At 56.7% G+C, this 19,445-nt stretch overlaps 1 protein-coding gene, 1 non-coding gene and 1 pseudogene across 2 annotated transcripts in view; 1 reads left to right on the top strand and 2 right to left on the bottom strand.

Moving 5' to 3' along the window:
* The window catches only part of LOC132319259 (maestro heat-like repeat-containing protein family member 2B), a 44,447-nt gene extending 27,033 nt beyond the window's left edge, over positions 1–17,414 (bottom strand). Inside the window, exons 1-4 of the mRNA XM_059829580.1 lie at positions 17,268–17,414; positions 14,287–14,297; positions 13,590–13,740; positions 8,096–8,246 (exon numbers count right to left, since the gene is read on the bottom strand). Coding sequence (XP_059685563.1) covers positions 8,096–8,246; positions 13,590–13,740; positions 14,287–14,297; positions 17,268–17,414 — 460 coding nt within the window. The remainder of the gene's footprint in view (positions 1–8,095; positions 8,247–13,589; positions 13,741–14,286; positions 14,298–17,267) is intronic.
* Positions 14,563–14,633, top strand: TRNAG-GCC (transfer RNA glycine (anticodon GCC)). Its single transcript has one exon. It is a non-coding gene; the product is annotated as a tRNA-Gly (tRNA).
* A 256-nt stretch (positions 17,415–17,670) lies between the features above and the next one.
* The window catches only part of LOC132319258 (hydrocephalus-inducing protein homolog), a 120,925-nt pseudogene continuing 119,150 nt past the window's right edge, over positions 17,671–19,445 (bottom strand).

The raw sequence follows: 19,445 nt of genomic DNA, 5'->3' as shown, positions 1-19,445 counted from the left end.
TGTTTCTATATACGTCAGCTAGGCAGAATACTAGTTGAAATATGTGAATATCAATGATTATTTTAAGAATATTTAATGTTGTCATATCACACATGCTTACAGTTTATTTCAGAGCATGTCTTTTCTTCTCTCCCATTTCTACTTCTCGAATGAATCCTATGAGGCACTACCAGAGGCTAGAGGTGAACAATAAAAGACTTCAATACCAAAATATATTCACTTGAAACCCAGTATTGTGTACCTGGTTTTTAGCAGGTTTCTTTAGCATAATAGCAACAAAGACAGACAGAAATCAAGCGGAAGCTAAAAATAAAGATTGCATGTATGTTTTTGCACACTAAAGTTAGAATTATTTGGAGACATTTTATCTGTAGAGTGTCCTCACCTTCAAGACAAGGGTTTTTAAAACACTGGATTTGAGCAAGTAAAGACAATGCTGGCCAGCATTTGTCTTTGCTCAGATAACATTTCCTTTTTGGCCTCTCAGTTTAACGGTATTGATAGTTGGAAAGTCTTCACTAACATACAGTTAAGTATGAAGACAGGATGCGCTGACAGAATATCTGTTTTCTCTTGTTTATGAAACACTTCAGTCCTGCACTGCTTATCACCTTACAGAAGCGTGCTGGTTTTTCCCAGCTGTTAAAGCAGAAAATCAGAAATTTTGTCTTTGGCAAAACCGTAGGTGAAATGGAGTTTCAGAGTATTCCAAGATAGAAAATAGAATCTGCAAGAAACACATACCAAACCCCTTGGCAAAAACAACTACAGGATCATTCTCTTCTTCTCAGAGGAAAGCAAATTAGGAACAAAAGAACAAGTTCTACAGAGGTAGAAAATGATTTTTACGAATGCCTGCTTTGCAGATGAATGGAAACATAATTCCACAAAGAAACAGAAAGCAGAATGCACGACAGAACTCGGGACTGGAGAAGCAGTCCACACATACTGCTGCAAAATTGTTGAAGGACAACCACAAACAAAATTTTAAAGTGTTTTCATCTCTTTCTCTTTGAGCGTCTCTCCCCCAAATATAATGAATTTTGCTAAGGGCCTGGACGTGTGACAGAGCAGCACAACCAAAAGTAAAAGCAACCCTTGAGCCTGTTCCCAGATCACAAAACATTCTGTGCCTCAATGAACCATAAGCATTTAGTTTTGTCGGCAAATGAAACCTTAATCTGATCCTGTGATTAAAACGTATTCCTACCTCAGGATCATCGTCATCAAAATCACGGTAAGTGGAATGCTCAGGATTATTCATTGTATCCAAAACTTCAATAGCAAGACTTGGATTTAATGGCTGGGTAACAAAAAGGATGCTGAAAGACAGAAGGAAAAACACAGATTAAAATTCCAACCGCTCATATTAAGCACATTTTAATTTTAGAACTTCAAAAAAATCCCATACATAAATTTATACCTGTAGTAACTTTTCAGCTGTCGGTCTTTTTCACAGTTTTCACAGAATGATGGAAACTATTGGAAGTGGTAAACATGAGAATCAATTGCCCAGTGAAATACATGATCATTATCTACTGAAACAGAAAAGTACTTGCCATTTCATTTTCTCCCTTAATTCAGGAGGCTGGCAGTTGCTTTTCATCATTAGCAAAAGCGCTCTAAAAAAACCAACAGTATTTCTGTGGGTGACATGGCACTACATTATCTGCCATGAATTTTGAATACATTGTTTAGTTGGCAGGAAGAAGTCCATCCGTTTAAGAGACGCTACCAGGACAACATGACGCATTTATGCAGCAAAAGGAGTTGTCATAATTTCTATCACGTACATCCAGAACACTTACAACCCAACACCCTCGCAGTACCCCCAAACACCACAAGCACACATGTAGCCACTACTCCAAATGGATGATATGGGAAGCTGTACTTACACACCGCGCTTTAACCCCTTGCTAACCTCACAGGATGTAGGTCAGACATTGGAGGCTGAAGCTCAGCAAGCTCTGTAGCAGTTATTCCAGCTGCCCACAGATCACAGAGGTGCTTATAGCCACCTTTTCTTCCTACCGCAGCAACTTCTGGCGCCATCCTAAAGGGTAAAAGACAGTTTTAGATAAACTTCTCGCCACAAATCAAGCATTCTACTCTATGCAGCGGTTTACTACTCTTTTTCCTAAAGCTCTCAATCTATAAGCTCACAGCATATACACTTCCACACGTGGATATATACACAGGCGTGCTTGTGTGCGCACACATGTGTGTATGCTGGGCTTGTGTCATTCCAGCTCGGCTCAGCTGCTCTGGGCTCGGCTTGGCCCGGCGGGACTCAGCCCGGCGGGACTCGGAGGGACTCGGGCGACGTGGGAATCTGCGCGGCGTCTCCCCTGGCAGCCTTCGCCAGGATGTTCTGAATTTTAGCTTTTGCAAACGCGGGGTGGTGAAGCCTCGCGGAGCGGGATAAAAATAGAGCCGTAAAAAGAGGCAAATCCTCCCCCTCCCCGCCAAAAACCCGGCGTGGGGCGTAGCTGGAAACAGATGCGAACGTGTCGGCAGCTCAGCCGGGCTCTGCAAAACCTCCGCTCTCCCCTCTCTGGAGCGCAGGGTGCTGCCGAGGAAAGAAAACCACCGAAATTACGGATTGCACGGCCACGGGCTGTGCTCAGCCTGCTTCTGCAGGGCTGCCAGGGCACAGGGATGCTTCTCCCCTTCCTACCTGGCTAAAGAGCCGTGCATTTGCAATTCCCAAGACTTCAGCATCTCGCCCCAAATTGGGTCCCCAGACAGGCTGGGGTACGTATTTTGATGCCAAAAGAGGCTTTTGCTGCACTGATCCTCTGGATCCCCCCCTCCCACCCAGGGCCTGTGCTCGTGCCTGCCTTGGAGGAAGGCAGCAGGCAACAATAGTGCCGATGGATTTCCTAGGAAGGATGGGAATCCGCTACTGCCTCATTTTTCTTTGTTAAGGTTAATCAATAAGCAAAAATGCAGCAGGGGTATAGCTCAGACAACGTACAGGAGAAGAAAACACCCAGCAGAGCTGCAAAACCAGGAGCGGTTAAGCTTGGTGGCGAGTTTAGAGCAGGCTGAGGCTACCGCACGGAAAGGTGAAGCATACGGAAGATAACCTGCAAGCAGGAACGAGCAGCAAGGGGTTTTGTTGGGCCATTTCTGCATCAGTATTCATTTTGCTAGTTTAATTCTTTTCCTCTCATTCCTCACCCCACCTTCCAATTTCCTTACAACATCTTGGGGAAACTGAGGCAGCCCAGCAAAGTAACTACACGTGGGGTGCTTGGCTAGGAGTGACGTTACCCACACCATCAACTTCTCCCATGTCAGCCCCTGCAGACCAGTAACCCCAGCTTTTATTTAGAAATCCCCAACCTTTCCGGCCAGCCATGTGCTGTAAACATCTCAGGGGGGATCTAAACCCGAAGGTATGCCAGGTGAATTATGGCTACGCTCTGGATGGTCTCCCCCGGGGTTTTCCATAGCATCCCAGCACCGCCGCTGCAGAGCGCCCAGGAAAAAATCCAAATCACCCTTTTCTTCTAATTCCCCTTCTCTCCAAGAGGCAGAAGAGCATTTTTGAACGTCAACCCTCTTGCACAGCTCCATGCCAGTAGGGAAGGAGATGGCAGAGAGATGGCAGAGCCACCGACCATCAGGGACCAGAGCGCTGAGCTCAGAGCACTCAGGGGCAACAGGTCTCTCCTCTCTCGCTTGCTTGGCTCCTCTGCTCCCTGCTGTCGCACTCCTGATCCTGCGAAAGCTGTCGGAAACTGGCTCCTTCGAGAGCAAGTGGTCCCTTGTGCAACATCAGCTGTCTCCCTGCCTTCTGGGCAAAGGATGAGTGTGGAGGGGTTTCCCTGTTATCCTTGCCAGTTTAGTAAATCTGAGCCATCTGACGACAGCCCAGCTTTTCTTTCCTACCTTTCACGGACGCCCTGCACCCTACAGGCTCTCGCCCGGTGTTTTCGAGGCTGCCCTAACGTTTTCCAGACAGTCTGGAGGTGGGACCTCATCCTACACTGCCATCTCTGCAGATCTGTGATTACACAAACGAAGCCGTAGACAACGTAAAGGGAGTGATTCGGCTCACTGAGAACAAAATCCCTCAAAAAGATGTCGATAGGAAACCCCTATATTGCACCACACCTCAAGTTCGGTCCAGGCTCTGCAGCACTGCACGTTCTCCGGAGGGATACAGCAAGTCTGCACTCAACACGTTTCTCAGGGACTTCTCGCAGCCTCCCCCGGAGTAATCCACCGGCTCCTGGGATATCCACGGACTGCCGGCTGGAAGCAATGACCTCGCGTGTGTTAGTGCACCCACGTATGGAGTCAGCCTCCCGGTAAACATCCCATAGTGTGAGGAGCTCAGAGGGTACGCCACTGTCCCCGCCATCTCCGGCAGGAAGCCAGGCAGGAGAGACCGGACCGAGCCGGAGAGGAAAGTGCCTCCTGTGAAACAAAGGGTCATAACCTTTTCTCCTTACAAAGCTGCGGAGAAAGGAAGGAAGAGATGTGAGCAAGAGCTACCCTGTACGAGGTGGCAGATGTTTTCAGCATCCTTTTGGAGGGGGCTCGCTCCTCCCAGGCAGAGCAGAGCTGAAGACTAGGCTGGAGGGCTTGCACCTATGCTGTCACGGAATCACAGAATGGTTTGGGTTGGAAGGAACCTTTTAAAGCTCATCTAGTCCAACCCCACTGCAGCGAGCAGGGACATCTTCAACTAGATCAGGCTGCTCAGAGCCCCCTCCAACCTCACCTGGAACGTTTCCAGGGATGGGGCATCTACCACCTCTCTGGGCAACCTGTGCCAGCGTCTCACCATGCTCATGGTAAAAAAGTTCTTCCTTCTATCTAGTCTGAATCTGCCTGCTTTTAGTTTAAGACCGTTGCCCCTTGTCCTACCGCAACAGGCCCTGCTAAAAAGTCTGTCCCCATCTTTCTTCTAAGCCCCCTTTAAGCACTGGAAGGCTGCAATAAGGTCTCCCCGGAGCCTTCTCTTCTACAGCCTGACCAACCCCAACTCTCCCAGCCTGTCCTCATGGCAGAGGTGTTCCACCCCTCTGATCATCTTCGTGGCCTCCTCTGGACCTGCTCCAAAAGGTCCATGTCCTTGTTGTGCTGAGGACCCCAGAGCTGGACCCAGTGCTGCAGGGGGGTCTCACCAGAGCCGAGGGGCAGAATCACCTCCCTCGACCTGCTGGCCTTGGTGACAACCTCTCTTGAGTCATCGGCTACTTGTCCCACAGTTGGCAAAACACTCCCAAACTTCTACTTGTCCCAACTTCTACACAGTTGGCAAAACACTCCCAAAATAAAGCAGGCAGCTGGATTCCTGTTCTACAAACCGGATAGGCATTTGCACTATCACCCCAAGATCTTGGGCACAGCCCTGCAGACCTTGTCCCTAAAAAGCGGCCAGAAGATAACCAAGGACAGACTCCTGGACCACATCAAGCTCAGCTGGCCAAGGTCAGCACCCAGCCACCCTCTCCCGAGGCAGCCGGAGCAGGTCGGGAGGAGAGACGTCGGGTGTCCCAGGCGGCGCTGGGCTGGCCCCGGCTCATTGTGTTTGGAGAAGGCGTCGAGGGCGGCTGACCTTACATAACCGGAGAACAAAGCGGCTAAATAAAAACTGGAGCTGGGAACGGGCTGCGGAAGTGGGACACGGCTTTCCTGACTAATCAACCAGCATCTGAAGGAAATTGAACTCAATGGCAGGGAAACAACTGCATAAACACATCCCGAGGGAAGAAAGGGAGCGAGAGGAAGCGGGGGGAAGACCAGGAGGGCACCAGCCCCTTCCGCCTCCCCTTCTGCCCTCACCACTCGGGTGGCAAAGCCTGGAGCACTGGGATGGAGAGCGCAGCATGGAAACCTGCTGCGAGCTCAAGGCTTTAAGGGTGCCCATGCTCGTTTACCTGCAAAGCCACCAACTGCACGCTCAGACGGGCCTCAGGGGTAGGAGGGGAGCGGACCTGAGATGGCTCAGCCGGCGCAGCTCTCCTCCCGCTGCCAGCTCCGATGGCATCTCGGTCTAAAGTGTGACGAAGGGAACAGAGCGATTTAACCCTGGGGAGAAGCGCGGGTACCCTGCAGCCTCCCCTCCAATGGTGCAATAGCATCCTACCGCTGAGACGGCACCGTCCGAGCCAGGGTGCGCTAGCCGGGGAGGTGTGCTTGGGGAGCGCTCCCATACATCCCAGTGCAAAACCAGTGACCGCAGAAGGGGTACAGCCTCTCTTCGGTGCCAGCGCCTCATGATTTTTGCCTGGCAAGGGTTGTACTCACAAACGCGTCAGCCTGCAGGGCAGTTTGGGTTCACTCACTCTCACCGTACATCGCTACCCTGGAACCACGCAGACGCAGGGATTTCTACTAGCCACCCTCCCACTCCAAAAAAAGCCCCCCCCAAAACAACCCTCCAACAAAAAGAGTCTTTTCCGAAGCCTCCGCTTTTCCAGGCGTAATCCAGGAGGGTCCTGGCCCAACTGTGACCCCTCATTCCCCTGGGAGCCGGAGCCCAGCAGCCGATCCGCTCTCAGCCCTGGGTGGTCAGAGCCGGACCGGACCGGGGCCACATCCCTCCACGCTAAACGTCCCGAGGCCAACGAACCGGCACCTCTTCCCCTCCCCAAAACCAGCTGCCTTTGGGTGAAAGCCAACCACCCTGCAAAGTTCAGCCCCAAATTAATTTCCAAAGAAACAATTTTCCGGTGCATTACAAGGACGGGAAAAGTAGGTGAGGAAAGCCAGCGCCTGTTAGGACCTGCGTGGGGGCAAGTTGCCCCACCCTGGGGCAACAGAAGCTCTGGCTCCAGCAGACCTCCTCAACGTGGGGAGAGCCAGACCCTTTTCAAACGTTACGCTTGAATAAGTGAAGCCAAGTTGCTCTTCCAGCTAGCTACCAGGGGCCACGGCAGCTGTTAGGATCCACACCATGCAGCCTGCTATTTTTAGATCATCCACAAGGAAGGAAACCTCAGACAACCGTCAGCATGAGCTGAACTGCAGCTCCTCAGCTGCTTGGCCAGCGCCGCAGGAGCTGCTCCACCCAGGCGGTCTCACTTCTGACACGGGGAGGATGGATGAGACTTGCAGAGAGCTCGGGGAGGTCACCGGCATTGCAGCCCCCACCCCTCCATCGCAGAGCCTGGCTAGGGCTGCCAGCCTGAAACGGGTAGAAAAAACCAACAAAACCCACCCAAACAACCCCGAACCTGAGCTGGTTGATGGTGCGGACCTTTCTAAGCCCAGGGAGGGGTGAGTGATCTGGGATGGTCAGAGAAAACAAAGCCCAGGGAGCGGAAAGCAAAGCCTCCCTCTCTGGCGGTGATTTTGCAAGGCCCTGTGGCCGCATCCTGCGCAGGGAGAGGCAGCCTTGGCTCCGCGCTCGGGTTGCAATCCAAAGCTGCCGTGAAACGTGCTTTTGGCCGGGACGACCTGGCCCGGGGAGTACAACAGGGAGGCCCTTAAATAGCAGCAGCAGCGGAGAAGGGGCAGCCAAGCAACTGCAAAGATGAGCCACAGACAAGGGAAGGTGGAAAAAAACTTCCCGATGTGCCAGGATGATTAATAAAAGGCTTTTTTTAAGCCCCCAAGTCCCCGAAAAATAGGATTGTCCCTCTTCATCTCTCTTCTGAGGTCCTACCTGACACTCAGAGCACCACAGCAGCTCATAGTCAATGTGGGCAGGCAACACGGGCACAGACTGAACCCCGTGCAGATCCATCCATGTTTTGGACACCCGGGCTTGCAGCCAGCATCCCGTCCGGAGCTGCTTTTAGAGGCTCTGAGAACTTTTACAAGGAGAGAAGAGGCTAGCACCCAAGGTCCCATTAAAAACAGGACAAGAATGACCTCCCTCCACACTGGCCTCTGTAGCATCCTGCTGCTAGACAGAGTCCTAAATCCCCAAAACATGACCTAGAGGAAAGAGCAATAAAAGCCCTGGTCCGCGCCACGGCAGACGCAATCCCCAAGCGATGCCGGGTGGGGATGGATATATTGATTTATGACTGCGAGAGAGGCTTCTCCTTCTGCCCGAGCAAATCTGACCGGTGCCGCTGAGCATCGAGTGAGCCCAGGGAGCGGGGTGGCACGGAGCTGTGGCACTCACCGGAGGAGCTCAGCTGGCCAGCCCTGGCCGGGACGTGAAGCTCCACCGGGCCGGGTCGCGCATCGGAGCCATCGGAGGGACCGTGACCCTCCGTCTGTCCCGCTGGGGAAGAAGCAATCTCAGCCAGCACTTCCAGGTCCTTCAGGATAACCTGCGGAGAGAGGGATGGCGCGGGGTGAGCAGGCACAGGGGCAGAGGCAGCCGGCGGGGTGAGCTTTCCTTTCCAAACCCACAGCCGGAGAGGGTGAGATGGGAAGCAAACACCAAATCCCAACACATCAAGAGAGGCGTAGGGAAAAGAGGGCTACTACCTATGAAGTTCAAAGTGGCAATTTCAAATGATTGCAGAGGGGGTGGGGCAGGAAAGAGAAAAGGGGAGGAAAAAAAACCAGTTTCTGCTCTGCGAGTCCCGAGGGAGCGTGTGAAATTAAACCTCATTTACGCAAGCAGGAGCAGGGCTTGCTTCTCCCTTTTCCCACTCTGGGGATGTCTAGGCTTTGCTTCCCCACTCCCCTTCATAACTGCAGATTTGGGACAACCTCAGCAAGAGCACGGGGATGCTCTCGGCGGCAAACATCCGCCTGCCCGCCCAGCTCGCCCCATTCCGGGCAACGTCTGAGAGCAGGCTCGGCTGCCTGCGCCTGGGACGGCGAGGCAGAGCTGCCATTCGGATTTCATAGCTCTTTCCTTCCAGAAGTCACCGAATTAATCTATATATAGCATTTCTGGAGAAGTTATTACAGGGTGGGTTTTTTTTTTTGTCCTCAACCCTTCGCATGTCTCAGGCTATTTTGGGTCCCCCCTCATTCAAGTGTCCTTGGGTCTAGATGTTTCATCAGCCAGCCCTGATGCCCGGAGTGTAGCAGGGCTGTGCGGAGCAGAAAGGCTGCCAAAAAGGGCCGATTGCCACATCGAACCCATCAGCATCCAGCACAGCACATCCCCGACCACCCCTTGCCCACCAGCACCGCAACCCAGGCTTTCCACATGTTCTCACAAAGGCACCTTTCTGAGGAGCTGCAGTTATACGGGAGTTTTAGCTTCTAAGCTACCAAAACAACCCCCTTACCCCTGAAAAAAAGGTCAATTACATCTTTTTTTTTTTTGATCATGCAGAACTTGAAAACATGAAAATCAGAAAGAGGAGCCCCTGGGTTTCTCTGTTGCAGATATCTTAAGCTGGTGGGGTGGTTTTTTTTTGTAATTAGGGCTGATTTTTAAGGCCCCAGCAGCCTTTGAGCAGGCATCAAGGTGTCCAGGCTTCAGTGCAGAGCTGGCCGTGGGGAAGCAGCCTGCCGCAGGCACCACGAGGCTCCAGCACGCTTGGGAAGACCCTCTGCCTCATTGACATGATTAAGTCCCAAGCCGTGACTCCCCCAGGGATGAAAAAACCATAAGATAACAACAACTTGTGCCATCAGGAGCTATGATGCTGCTGTCCCCGAAGAACATGGCACCTCCGTGACGCTGTCAGGGATGGGACCTCGTTGCCATCATGGGATGTCACTGGCACCGCCAGCCTTCAACCTCTTCCAGGGAAGCGATGCTATGGTCCTCGGCAGAGGAAAGACCTTGTTCCTCCCTCTCCGCCTGGCTTTGCGGGCTTTCAAGCACCGGTGGCTCAGATAAAGCAATGCTGATGGTTTCATTTCAAGCAGAGGATGCCCCTGAGCAGACCTCTCAACGCCCTACGTAGATTCTCTAGTGGCTAATCACACGGCTCAGCTGAACGTGCAGCCTTCGAGCAGGGGAAGGCACTAATTTGGGTCTCAAGCTCTCACAGCTGGGGAAATAATACCCATGGAGGTTTCCAAGTCTCTGTCTTTGGCTAAAACTGGCAAAGAGACTCAGGGCTTGGCTACCGGGGCCGGCAGGCGGGTGGGAGCCGGGACTCTTGCTCATGCTACTGATTTTGCTGAACGCAGCACGCATGCCAACACAACCAGGATGACGTATCCTACCATGCCAAGGCCGTATCAACACATGGCTGCTGTACCGCACGAACCAGCCGCCTGTGATTGCCACCCTGCTGCATTTGCTGCTGCCACGATGCCCCCCTAGAGCCCCCCCACCCAGCCGAACGCTCGGGCTATCGTCCAGCGTAGCTTTCACCAGCAGCTCCCGCAGCATCAGGAAACAGAACCAAAGCCCTGGGCTGGGCAAAAATCACTCCTGCTGCTTCCCAAAGCATTTAGAGCCATGTCTTATCCCATAAGGTCGGATCCTTGATCCAGCCTCCCAGAGCCCTGTGCTGAGCCCTATCTCTGAGATGCTGCTTGGGCTCGGGATGCTCCAGCCAGGCTGCCAGGGCAGCAGTGACGGGCGCCACCGAGGGCACGGCTCGACCTCTCCAGCTTTGAAGAGGCTAAGGGGTGGCTCCCCAAGCCAGACATGTAGGTCACAGGCAGGAGGTAGAAAAAGCAGCATGGGCTGGATTTTGCAATCGGAAAACGTGGAGGAAATAAGAAGCAGGAGGGACGGGTGCACGAGCACCTGGAGGAAGAGGAGGAGAAGGAGCAAGCGGCCGCGAAGACCTGGGGTTTTCCAGCCGTGGGAAAGAGGCAGGGAGCTCCGGCTCCTGCTGCTTCTTCCCCGCATGCTCCGGAGTGGGTTCCCAGCCGGGGACGGAGGAAAGCCAGGAGCGCTTGGTATGCGCTGCACATCCCTGCACTAAGCAAAGCTGGAGCCGGCAGCTGGCTTTGTGCGAGCGAGGAGGCTGTAAGAAAGCAATATCCTGCCATTGCCATGGCAACGGGCCGGCTGCTCCAGGAGCGAGTCGGTCCCATCCGTCAGGAGCCGAGCGGCCGTCGGACCCGACAGCGCTGGAGCACAAGGGCCAGAGCTGTTCCCAGCCGCTGAGCGAGGGCATGATCCCGACCGCCAGCCCGGAGGAGCAGCCACCAATGATGTTTTCCCGGCCCAGAAGGGATTTCCATGAAGGTTTCCCGTTGGCGATGAGATGTAGGGCGCTGCACCCCTGCTCCGGGTGAGCGTGGGGCTGGTTAGCGTGAATTGGAAGGAGCATCATGATGGATGGGGAGACCCGGCCGCCGTCGCGAGCTGGTCCCGGCCTGGGGACGAAGGGCAGCACGGAGGAGGGTGAACTCTTTGCAGGGCCAGGGGACAAGGAGCAGGTTATCAGCACCGCAGGGGGAAAAGCAGGGGGAAAAGCAGGGGGAAAAGCAGGGGGAAAAGCAGGGGGAAAAGCAGGGGGAAAAGCAGGGGGAAAAGCAGGGGGAAAAGCAGGGGGAAAAGCAGGGGGAAAAGCAGCCCCCGAATGGCGTGTGGTGGATGGACGCACCTCCCGTGTGCAAAGCATCGCCTTGATGCTCCTTGGGAGGACTTTGCCATGGGCCAGGGTCACCCCAGAGTTTTGGCCAGAGGCAGAGGAAGGGGAGGTGACCCCAAATCTGCTGCAGACCCTTGGGGAGCGAGACTTAGCACCCTGCAGCACGTGCTGACTCCCAGGACAGCCAGGCAGGCGGTGGCAGCAGCTCCTGGGGCACGCACGATGGCAGGGATAGGGCCTGAGCTCCTGAAGATGCTGTCCTTGCTGGTATTTATGGGAAAAGTTTTTTTTTAAAAGATTAAAATGCCTGCGTGCAGCAGGGAGGGGCTCACAGGCGGCCTCGGATTGTCCCAGGGCAATGAAACGGGGCTCCCGACACCAAGAACAAGGTTATTCTCGCCAGGGAGAAGAGGGGAATCCAGCTGAAGCAAGATGCCACCAAGAAGCAGAAGAGAAAGGTTAAGGGTTGCAAAACACTTCTTCAAAAGGGACCAAGATCAGGGTGGCTGTGGAAAACCCCCCGGCATTACCAGGATCAGCAAGGCAGGGGCGTAGAGGAGCGACCCGGGGGGGAACCAGGAAGGATGCTGTGGGGTGCTTCCTCCTGCTCCAACACAGCCCCGCGCTGCCGCAGCGCGCACCGAGGCTTCCCCAGAGGGCTTAATTTATTTTGGTTTGTTTTTTTTTTTTTGTCCTCCCTCCGAACCTCTTAGCCGTAGCCAGGGGAGGGGAGGCCAGCACGGGCAGGCACTCCCGGAGCCAAGAGCGGCCAGCAGCGAGGCTGGCCGAGCCCCAGACACACACGGTGTGAAAAGCAAACTTGCGTGTCCCCACCGCCTCCACCGGCCTTAAAGACAGAAAAAGAAAAGAAAACCCACCATTAATCTTCCCACACCAATTTAACCGGACCTCTTTTCAGGTTCCCCGGCACAGCAACTTTTATCCTCTGATCTTGCCAAGACCTTTCTTTTCCGCCCCTTTACAGCCACCAGATTTCAGCCTGTGGCCGGGAGGGGATGGGGAGCAGAGGGAAGGCAGCGGGGCTGGGGGCTTCTCCTCTCCTCCCCGGGGCAAATCCCGCCTGGATTTGCTAACACACGCTCACAGCATCAGCAAATACAGCAGGGGGTGGGGGGGTCACTTGGTAACACAGCCACAATCACCCAAAACCAAGCTACAACCTGAAAACTCCCCGTCCTCCCGCCTGCTTTTGCAAATCCCCCATTCGTCCCCGCTGTGGGCGTGCGAGGGCCAGGCAGGAGCACGAGCAATGTCACAGCTCAGAGCACCTCTTTAAATGTGTTTAATTAGCGTAGTGGGAGCTTAACTCGCATGCCACCTGATGCCAGTCGCAGGGCGGGATGCCAAGGAGGTATTTGGGGAGGGGGAGGGGGAGGGGAAGCCCGAGCCCTCTGCTTTCTTTGACGTACACCTTGCTACGGACCAAAACTACTCCTTCCCTTGCAAGCGCTTTCAAAAACCAGCCCCATGGCTTGACTCAAAAGCCTGACGGAGCCGTGAGCCTGCAGAGTCCGTGCTCGCCTCCATGGGGACCTGGATGCTCTGGCAGAGCCCTGGGGGCAACTTATTGAGCTTGGTTTTGTTAACAAGAGGGAAGTTCTAGAGAAATACCTTAATTGGGACAGAAATCAGCTGACTTCCCATGCAAGGGACATCAACATAACACTTCCAGAACTGGACTGACCGGCCCACGTGTTCAGCAAGTCAAACTTCCGCCAAGCTGCTAGCTCAAGCTAACGCAGCTTGACACCTTAAGCCACTTGCTTACTTGGCCTACGCCTCTGCCACCGTTTGGCCTGTACCTTAACCCCGCTTCCCAAAGGCCCTGCCCGCGCTGCCGGAGCCGGTTGAGCTGGGGGTGGGCGATAGAAGGGCTACACCTCTTCTCAGCTCCGTTAACACGAATTAGTACTCGACCTGCTGAGTCTAGTCCAGCTGCTGGAGACAGAGGATGGGCAGATGCCCTTAAACCACGCCTAGGGAGCTGCTGAGGAAGTTGCCCAAAGGACGTGGCTGGGTGCGATGGGGAGACACAAACATGACCCAGCCGTGTGCTGCAATGCAGGGAGGGAGCCGGGGAGCTGTGGGGCCACCAGCCTGAGTCTCGCCATCATGCTGACCCAGGAGAAGCCGCCGTTCTCCCACCACAACCCGCACAAGCCAAAAAAACCCACCCGCACCTACCTTGCCTAAGGCGACGGAGCAAGCGGCCAGGCCAATGAGTCCCCCTTTCCGGCTGTGGGGGTGCTGGGAGAGCGCGAACTCCTGCGACAGGATCTGGATCACGTGTTTGATTTGAGACATGTTGTTCTGGGCCACAAACTCTCGCACCAGCCTGAGGAGAGAAGAGGAAAGCACCCAGGGCACTGTAGGTTCTGCCTGATACAAACGCTCGGGAGCTCAGCTCCCCGCAGCCATCAGAAACGGGGATTTTCGGCCACGACAAACACCAGGGAAAGCGGTACCGAAACAGGGAACACTCGAGGAACAACCCACAAGTGAAACTAGAGCTCTCCCCTCCTCCCTGCTCACATCCAACAGCAGCTCACTGCCCTCCTGCTGCTCCCAGCCTGCAGCCTCCTCCACCATTCATGAACTCCTCGCCCGGGATGGACTCTCAAGGGCCACCTCACCAGGGCTGTGTGCTTGCAGAAAAGAAGTCACCAGGTGTTCAGTCAAACACCCTCTCCAAGAAGGCATTTATGAGGATTATTTATGCCTGACACAGCACAAGACAGCAGCAGAGAACCGCTCAGAACACACCAGGGGCTCGGTATGAATCGTTGCCCGCCAGACCCACGCCCAGCGCCAAGATTTTGGACCTTTCCAGCCACCCACGCATCGCTTCAGCTGATATTCCGTATATCGTATGTACTCTTACACAACGTGAACCTTAACAAAAAGCAGACAAGGTTTCCGCGTGCAATACCCCCTCCTCCCCAGAAACCTGCAGCTCGTTACCCAGAGATATTTAACGTCTCAGCTGCGCTTAAATGAAGAGACCTATAACCCTGCTCCAGTCTATGCAACAGCCTCAAGGTCCCCGCTTGCCCGGCCAGCCCTTCAGCCCCTGCTCTCCCTGCGGCCGAGCCACTGGCCAGCGGGGAGGCTCAGGCAGCTGTGCAGGCAGCTGTGCAGGCAGCAGCACACAGCTGGAGCATTGGTGGTTCAGTGGTAGAATTCTCGCCTGCCACACGGGAGGCCCAGGTTCGATTCCCGGCCAATACAGCACCTTTTTTCCTTGACTTCTGTCCATAACGCAGACTCCTCAACCTAAATAAGGATCTTAACCTTAATCTTCGATAAAGGCACAAAAGCTTCCACTATCTAACTCTGCACAGGCTTTTTTTTTAAGCGCTCTACTGAATCTCACGCTGCCCTCCCTAGACGGGTGCGCCACCCACCAGTCACCCACTTTATAATCCAGGAAAATCGTTACAGAAAATGTTTATGAACTTTTCCCCCCAAAACACCAGCTCTGTTCTCACCCCGCTCTGAGCAAAACAGCTGCCCCCTTTCTCCCTGGGGGCATCACGCAGCTGCCCCTCAGTGTCCCCACTCAGGACACGAATTCTCCAACAGCTACAGCCCAACCTACTCTCACCAACTGCTGATTTAGGGCAAAAGCTCCGATCTCCAGTCCCACCCCGGCAGCAGGCTCCAGCAGGAGGAACACACCGAGCTCGAGCAGCACGGACTGACGGGGTGACCCTTCTACCGCCTGGATTTAATGAACGGAGCTTTGTTTGAACAGGAATAACTTCACAGGCTTCCTTCAAGAGTTTAAAGGGCTCAAGATCTAAATAACGAGGCAAAAGGCACCCAACAGCAACGTGCAGCATCGGAGAGTCTGCAGGCAGCAAGAGCTGCTCCCGCGTTATCAGCCAGAGGACAAGGAGGTACCTGAGCTGAGAGGCAGCAAGTCCCTCCTCGCTCGATGCCGTAGACGTGGGAGAGACGGTGCTGGTGCTGTTCTGTGATGAGTTTAAGGTGATCTAAATCTGCACCTCTGCAAAAAGGGTCGGCCCTTGCCTTTCTCCCCCTTATGCCCTTCCCAAACTGGGTTTACCAGCTTGATCAGTTGAACTGGCTCATCCCAGAATCAGACTTCGGTTGGCGTAAGCCAAGCACGAAACCCTAATCCTGGGGCAAAATAGGTCGGAGCAGAGCTGCTTGGATAAGGAGCATCACCCCGCACAGCAGCAAAGGGGCAGTTACTGAAGCATCCCTGTGGCTACAGCTGGGAGGACAGGGCAACACGTCCACCAGAACCCACCTTTAAGAAACTGTTCCCGGGAAAAAAAGAGAAAATGAGCAAAAGATAAACATGTTGAACAGAAAAAGGGGCTGGATGCAGCGGCTTTGTACCTGAGCAAACACTCACCCCATCCCAAGAAGCATTTTTCTCTGCTGCCCAGGTACACCCTCCACGTTTGAGGCGCACAGTTCCCACCCCCCATCCCTCCCACGTCCCCCACTGAAACCTGAGCAGAGCAGCTCCATCCCCGCGTCACCGGCTGCTCCCCTCGCAGGTTCACCACAGCCGCAGGTTCACCACAGCTGCACCTCCTACCCGAAATCCACCCTCCAGCTCGGATCGTGGCTCCCAGCCCTGCACTGGGCTGTCCCACGAGGAGATGCTTCGGATCTCCTCCGTGAGCAATCAGGCAGTGCCCGGGGAGGACACAGCCCTTCCCAGGCAAAGCTGTGGACCAGAGCAGCGCAGAGCCCCCAGACCAACGCAGCCAGAGCGAGAAGACGTGCAGAGAACGCGTACGGGCAATGGTAGAGGAGGCACGGCCGTGCCAGCGGATGCCTGCAGACTGGGATGCTCTGAAAGGAAGGCCCAAGCTCTGCCAAAACAGCAGCGAAGTAAAGGCGACACCCAAAAGCCGGGGGCGACAGCAGGCGCGTCCCACCTCTGCAGACGGATTGAGCGCGGGACAAGCTCGGGCGAGACCTCGGGGAGAGGCGGGACAGCAGCACGAGGTGATGAACCCAGGCTGACGCAAGACGGGCGCCGGACGACGGGCACAGCCGCCCCAGCGCCAGCCTGCCGCGCCCGCTGCGGCTCCTGCCCGCTGCCTGGTGGGACCCTTGCGTCCCCCGGCCAGGGCTGGGCACAGAGGCGGCCACCTCCGCGAGCGTCGCAGGAGAGCGAGTACCGTGTTCCTGATGAGTTTCTGACTCGTCACGCTACTCGCGTGCTTATTTTGCGCAGCGCCGTGCGCTGGGGACCCACCGTCACGCCGGGCTTTCTTCGAGGGGCTCACGGGCACGACTCCTGCCCTGGGACACGCGCCCCGAGCCGGGGGGTCCCCGCTTGCGCCCAGAAGCTGCCGGGCTCGGAGACAAACCTCAGCGACCGGCGGTACGGGGCTGGGAGGCGCCGAGCTCTGCGGGAGAGCCCCTCCCGCCCGGGCACCGCCCTGGGCACTGTCCCCCGACGGGGTCACCCTGTCACCGGAGCCCCTTCCCCGGGCCCGCAGCCCCCCAGGGCTGCAGCCCCCCGGGGTGACCCCTGCCCCCGGGGCAAACCCTTCCCCCGGAGCCCCCCAGTTCCCCCTCCCGCGGGCCCTCCGGCTCTCTGCCGTGGGCCCCCCTCCCCCGAAGCCCCCAGCTCCCACCGGGGAACCGGGCCGGTCCCCTCCCGCCCCAGACCCACGGCTGCACGGCGGGACCCCCGCCCGCCCCCCAGCATCCCGTGCCGGCTCCCACCACCCCGGGGCCGCAGGCGGCCCCAAGACCCCCTCCAGCCCTCCCCGGGGCGCCGGGCCGGCCTCCACCCCGCCGGGCCCCGGGGCAGCCCGGAGCGGCACCGCCCCGCTCCCCTCCCGGTTCCCGGCAGCCCCCGCCGCTCACTTCTCCACCTCGAGGGCCGCCCCCTTCCTCTTCTCGTAGCGCGTGGCGTTCAGCGCCCGCACCACGCCGGGCGACAGCGGCGCCACGTCCCGCTCCGCGATCACCGATCACGGCCCCGCCGGGCCCCGCACCCGCCGCCGCCGCCATCGGCGGCCACGTGACCCCGCGCCGCCGGCCCGCCCACGTGACCCCGCCGTCGCGCTCCGCAGCGCCCCCGCGCGGCGCGGAGGCCGCCGGCTGCGCCCCACCCCGCCGCTAGGGCCGCCCTGCCGCGGATCGGGCCCTTCCCCTCGCCTCAGCACGGGCTGGATGGGACGCGCTGCTGGGTTTATGCCAAAGAGACCTTTAATTACCCCCGCAGTTAACTAAGGAGCTTGTCCCAGGGACCATAGAGGGGCACGAGTCACGGGGGAGGGGGCAGACCCCGGAGGTAGTACACCCAGGAGACCCCCGGCCCCTGACCGCCGGCAGCCCCGGGGCAGGAGACCACCATCCTGGTGGCGACGGGGGCCGGGGCACCCTGGAAGGCGACGGTGATGAGGGCAGTCTTCTTGGAGCGCCAGCTCTCGGGGCCCCTGAGGGTGAAGGCCGGGTGCTCCACCCTGTACTGGAAGGCCGTGGGCTGGAGGAAGACGTTTCTGAAGGGGATGGAGGTGGTGCCGCCGGCCTTGACGGGGAAGGGGCCCTGGGGCTTGGGCGGGAGGGCGAGGCCGAAGAGGGGGATGCTGTACTCCCCCCCGAGCCCGAGCCGGGAGGAGAGCCGCAGCGTGGCCCTGACTTCGCCCAGCTGGCAGGGCTCGTAGGTCACCTCCACGCTCACCGCCGAGCCCCCGGGGCTGGCGGGGGCCACGCTGATGGTTCTCTCTGTCTGGAAGTCGGGGCAGTCGGTCTGCGCAGGGGAGAGAAGAGACGGGGTGGCGGGTCACAAAAGCAGAGCCGGCACCTCGGGGAGAAAGCGATGGTCCCCCGCCATCACGCAGGCCGGGGTCCCTCTCCCCTGCCTGTCACTGCACCTGTCCCACCCACACCGTACCCCTGGTGAGCACCCACGATCAACGGCCACGAGGACTGTCCAAACCTGCCGAGCAGGGACAACCCTGCACCCAAACCCCAAGAGACCCTTCTGCCAGAGCTGGGGTTTAAGGTGGAAGTCCAGACCCCACAGAACCTGCAAGAGCGGCTCCAACAAGGGCAGCAGAGAGGGGTCTGCGAGTGAGGACAGTCCAGCTAGAGACTGATCCAGTGTCGGTGGGAAGACCCCCGGGCTCACGTGGCCGCCCTGGCTACGCCAGGGCAGGATCCCTCCACAGAGAGGGCTGATGCTGGCCAGATGAGCTGCCTCCCCCCAAAAGAGCCCAGGGAAAGCTGCGGTCACCTGGAGGAGGTAGTCTGTCTTCTGTCGGGCGTAATTCGTGATTTTGGTGGTGATGGTCTGACTAGAGCCCAGGGTGGTGCGGAAGTAGAGGGGCTTCTCCGTCCTGCTCGTGGTGGCTTTCAGATGCAGGTTGTAGTAGAAAGAGCCCAAATCGCTGCTCTGGAGCACCAGGCGCCCGCTGCTCTCGCCTATTTTCATGGGCTGGTACTCAAAGACAAGGTCAGCCTGCGAGGGATGAAGGGAAAAGCCACTGGGTCAGGCAGAGATGGGGAAGGCAGGGCCCAGGATGGGGGAAATCGGTCCCTGGTGTGCTCACGCAGTGCTGGAAGGCAACCCAGCACCCTCCCTCGCTCCAACTCCTTCTCTCTGGGTCAGAGCCCTGCTGCATGTGGGGGACAGCTCACTTGGGGGACAGTGCCCAACATCTGAGCGCCCTCCAGCACTACCCCAGAAGCTTCCCACCCTAAAATGCCCCTATACTCCCCCAGGTCACACAACGCCTCCTGTCAATCCAGGCTGCAAACACCCTGCCAGTGGGGTGAGGCATGCCCTGCAGCCACTCCAAACTGAAAATACCCACGCTAAGTAAGGAGCACGTGGCACAAGGACCTGCCACGCGAGGCCTGATGGGAGCATATCACAAGGGGCAGCATGGCAGACTCCACCAACACAGGGCGATTCCCACTAGGGATATTCTCACACACTGCTTCACCTCCAGATTACTAGCAGGTCGGAGCTGTCACCCTTGGAAAGAAGCCCCAGATGGTTCATGTAGGGCAGAGCACCCACTCCCAGAAAGGCTG

This window comes from Gavia stellata, chromosome 26 (assembly GCF_030936135.1).
Source record: "Gavia stellata isolate bGavSte3 chromosome 26, bGavSte3.hap2, whole genome shotgun sequence".
NCBI classification, from domain to species: domain Eukaryota; kingdom Metazoa; phylum Chordata; class Aves; order Gaviiformes; family Gaviidae; genus Gavia; species Gavia stellata.
This window is presented reverse-complemented; position numbering and strand designations above follow the sequence as displayed.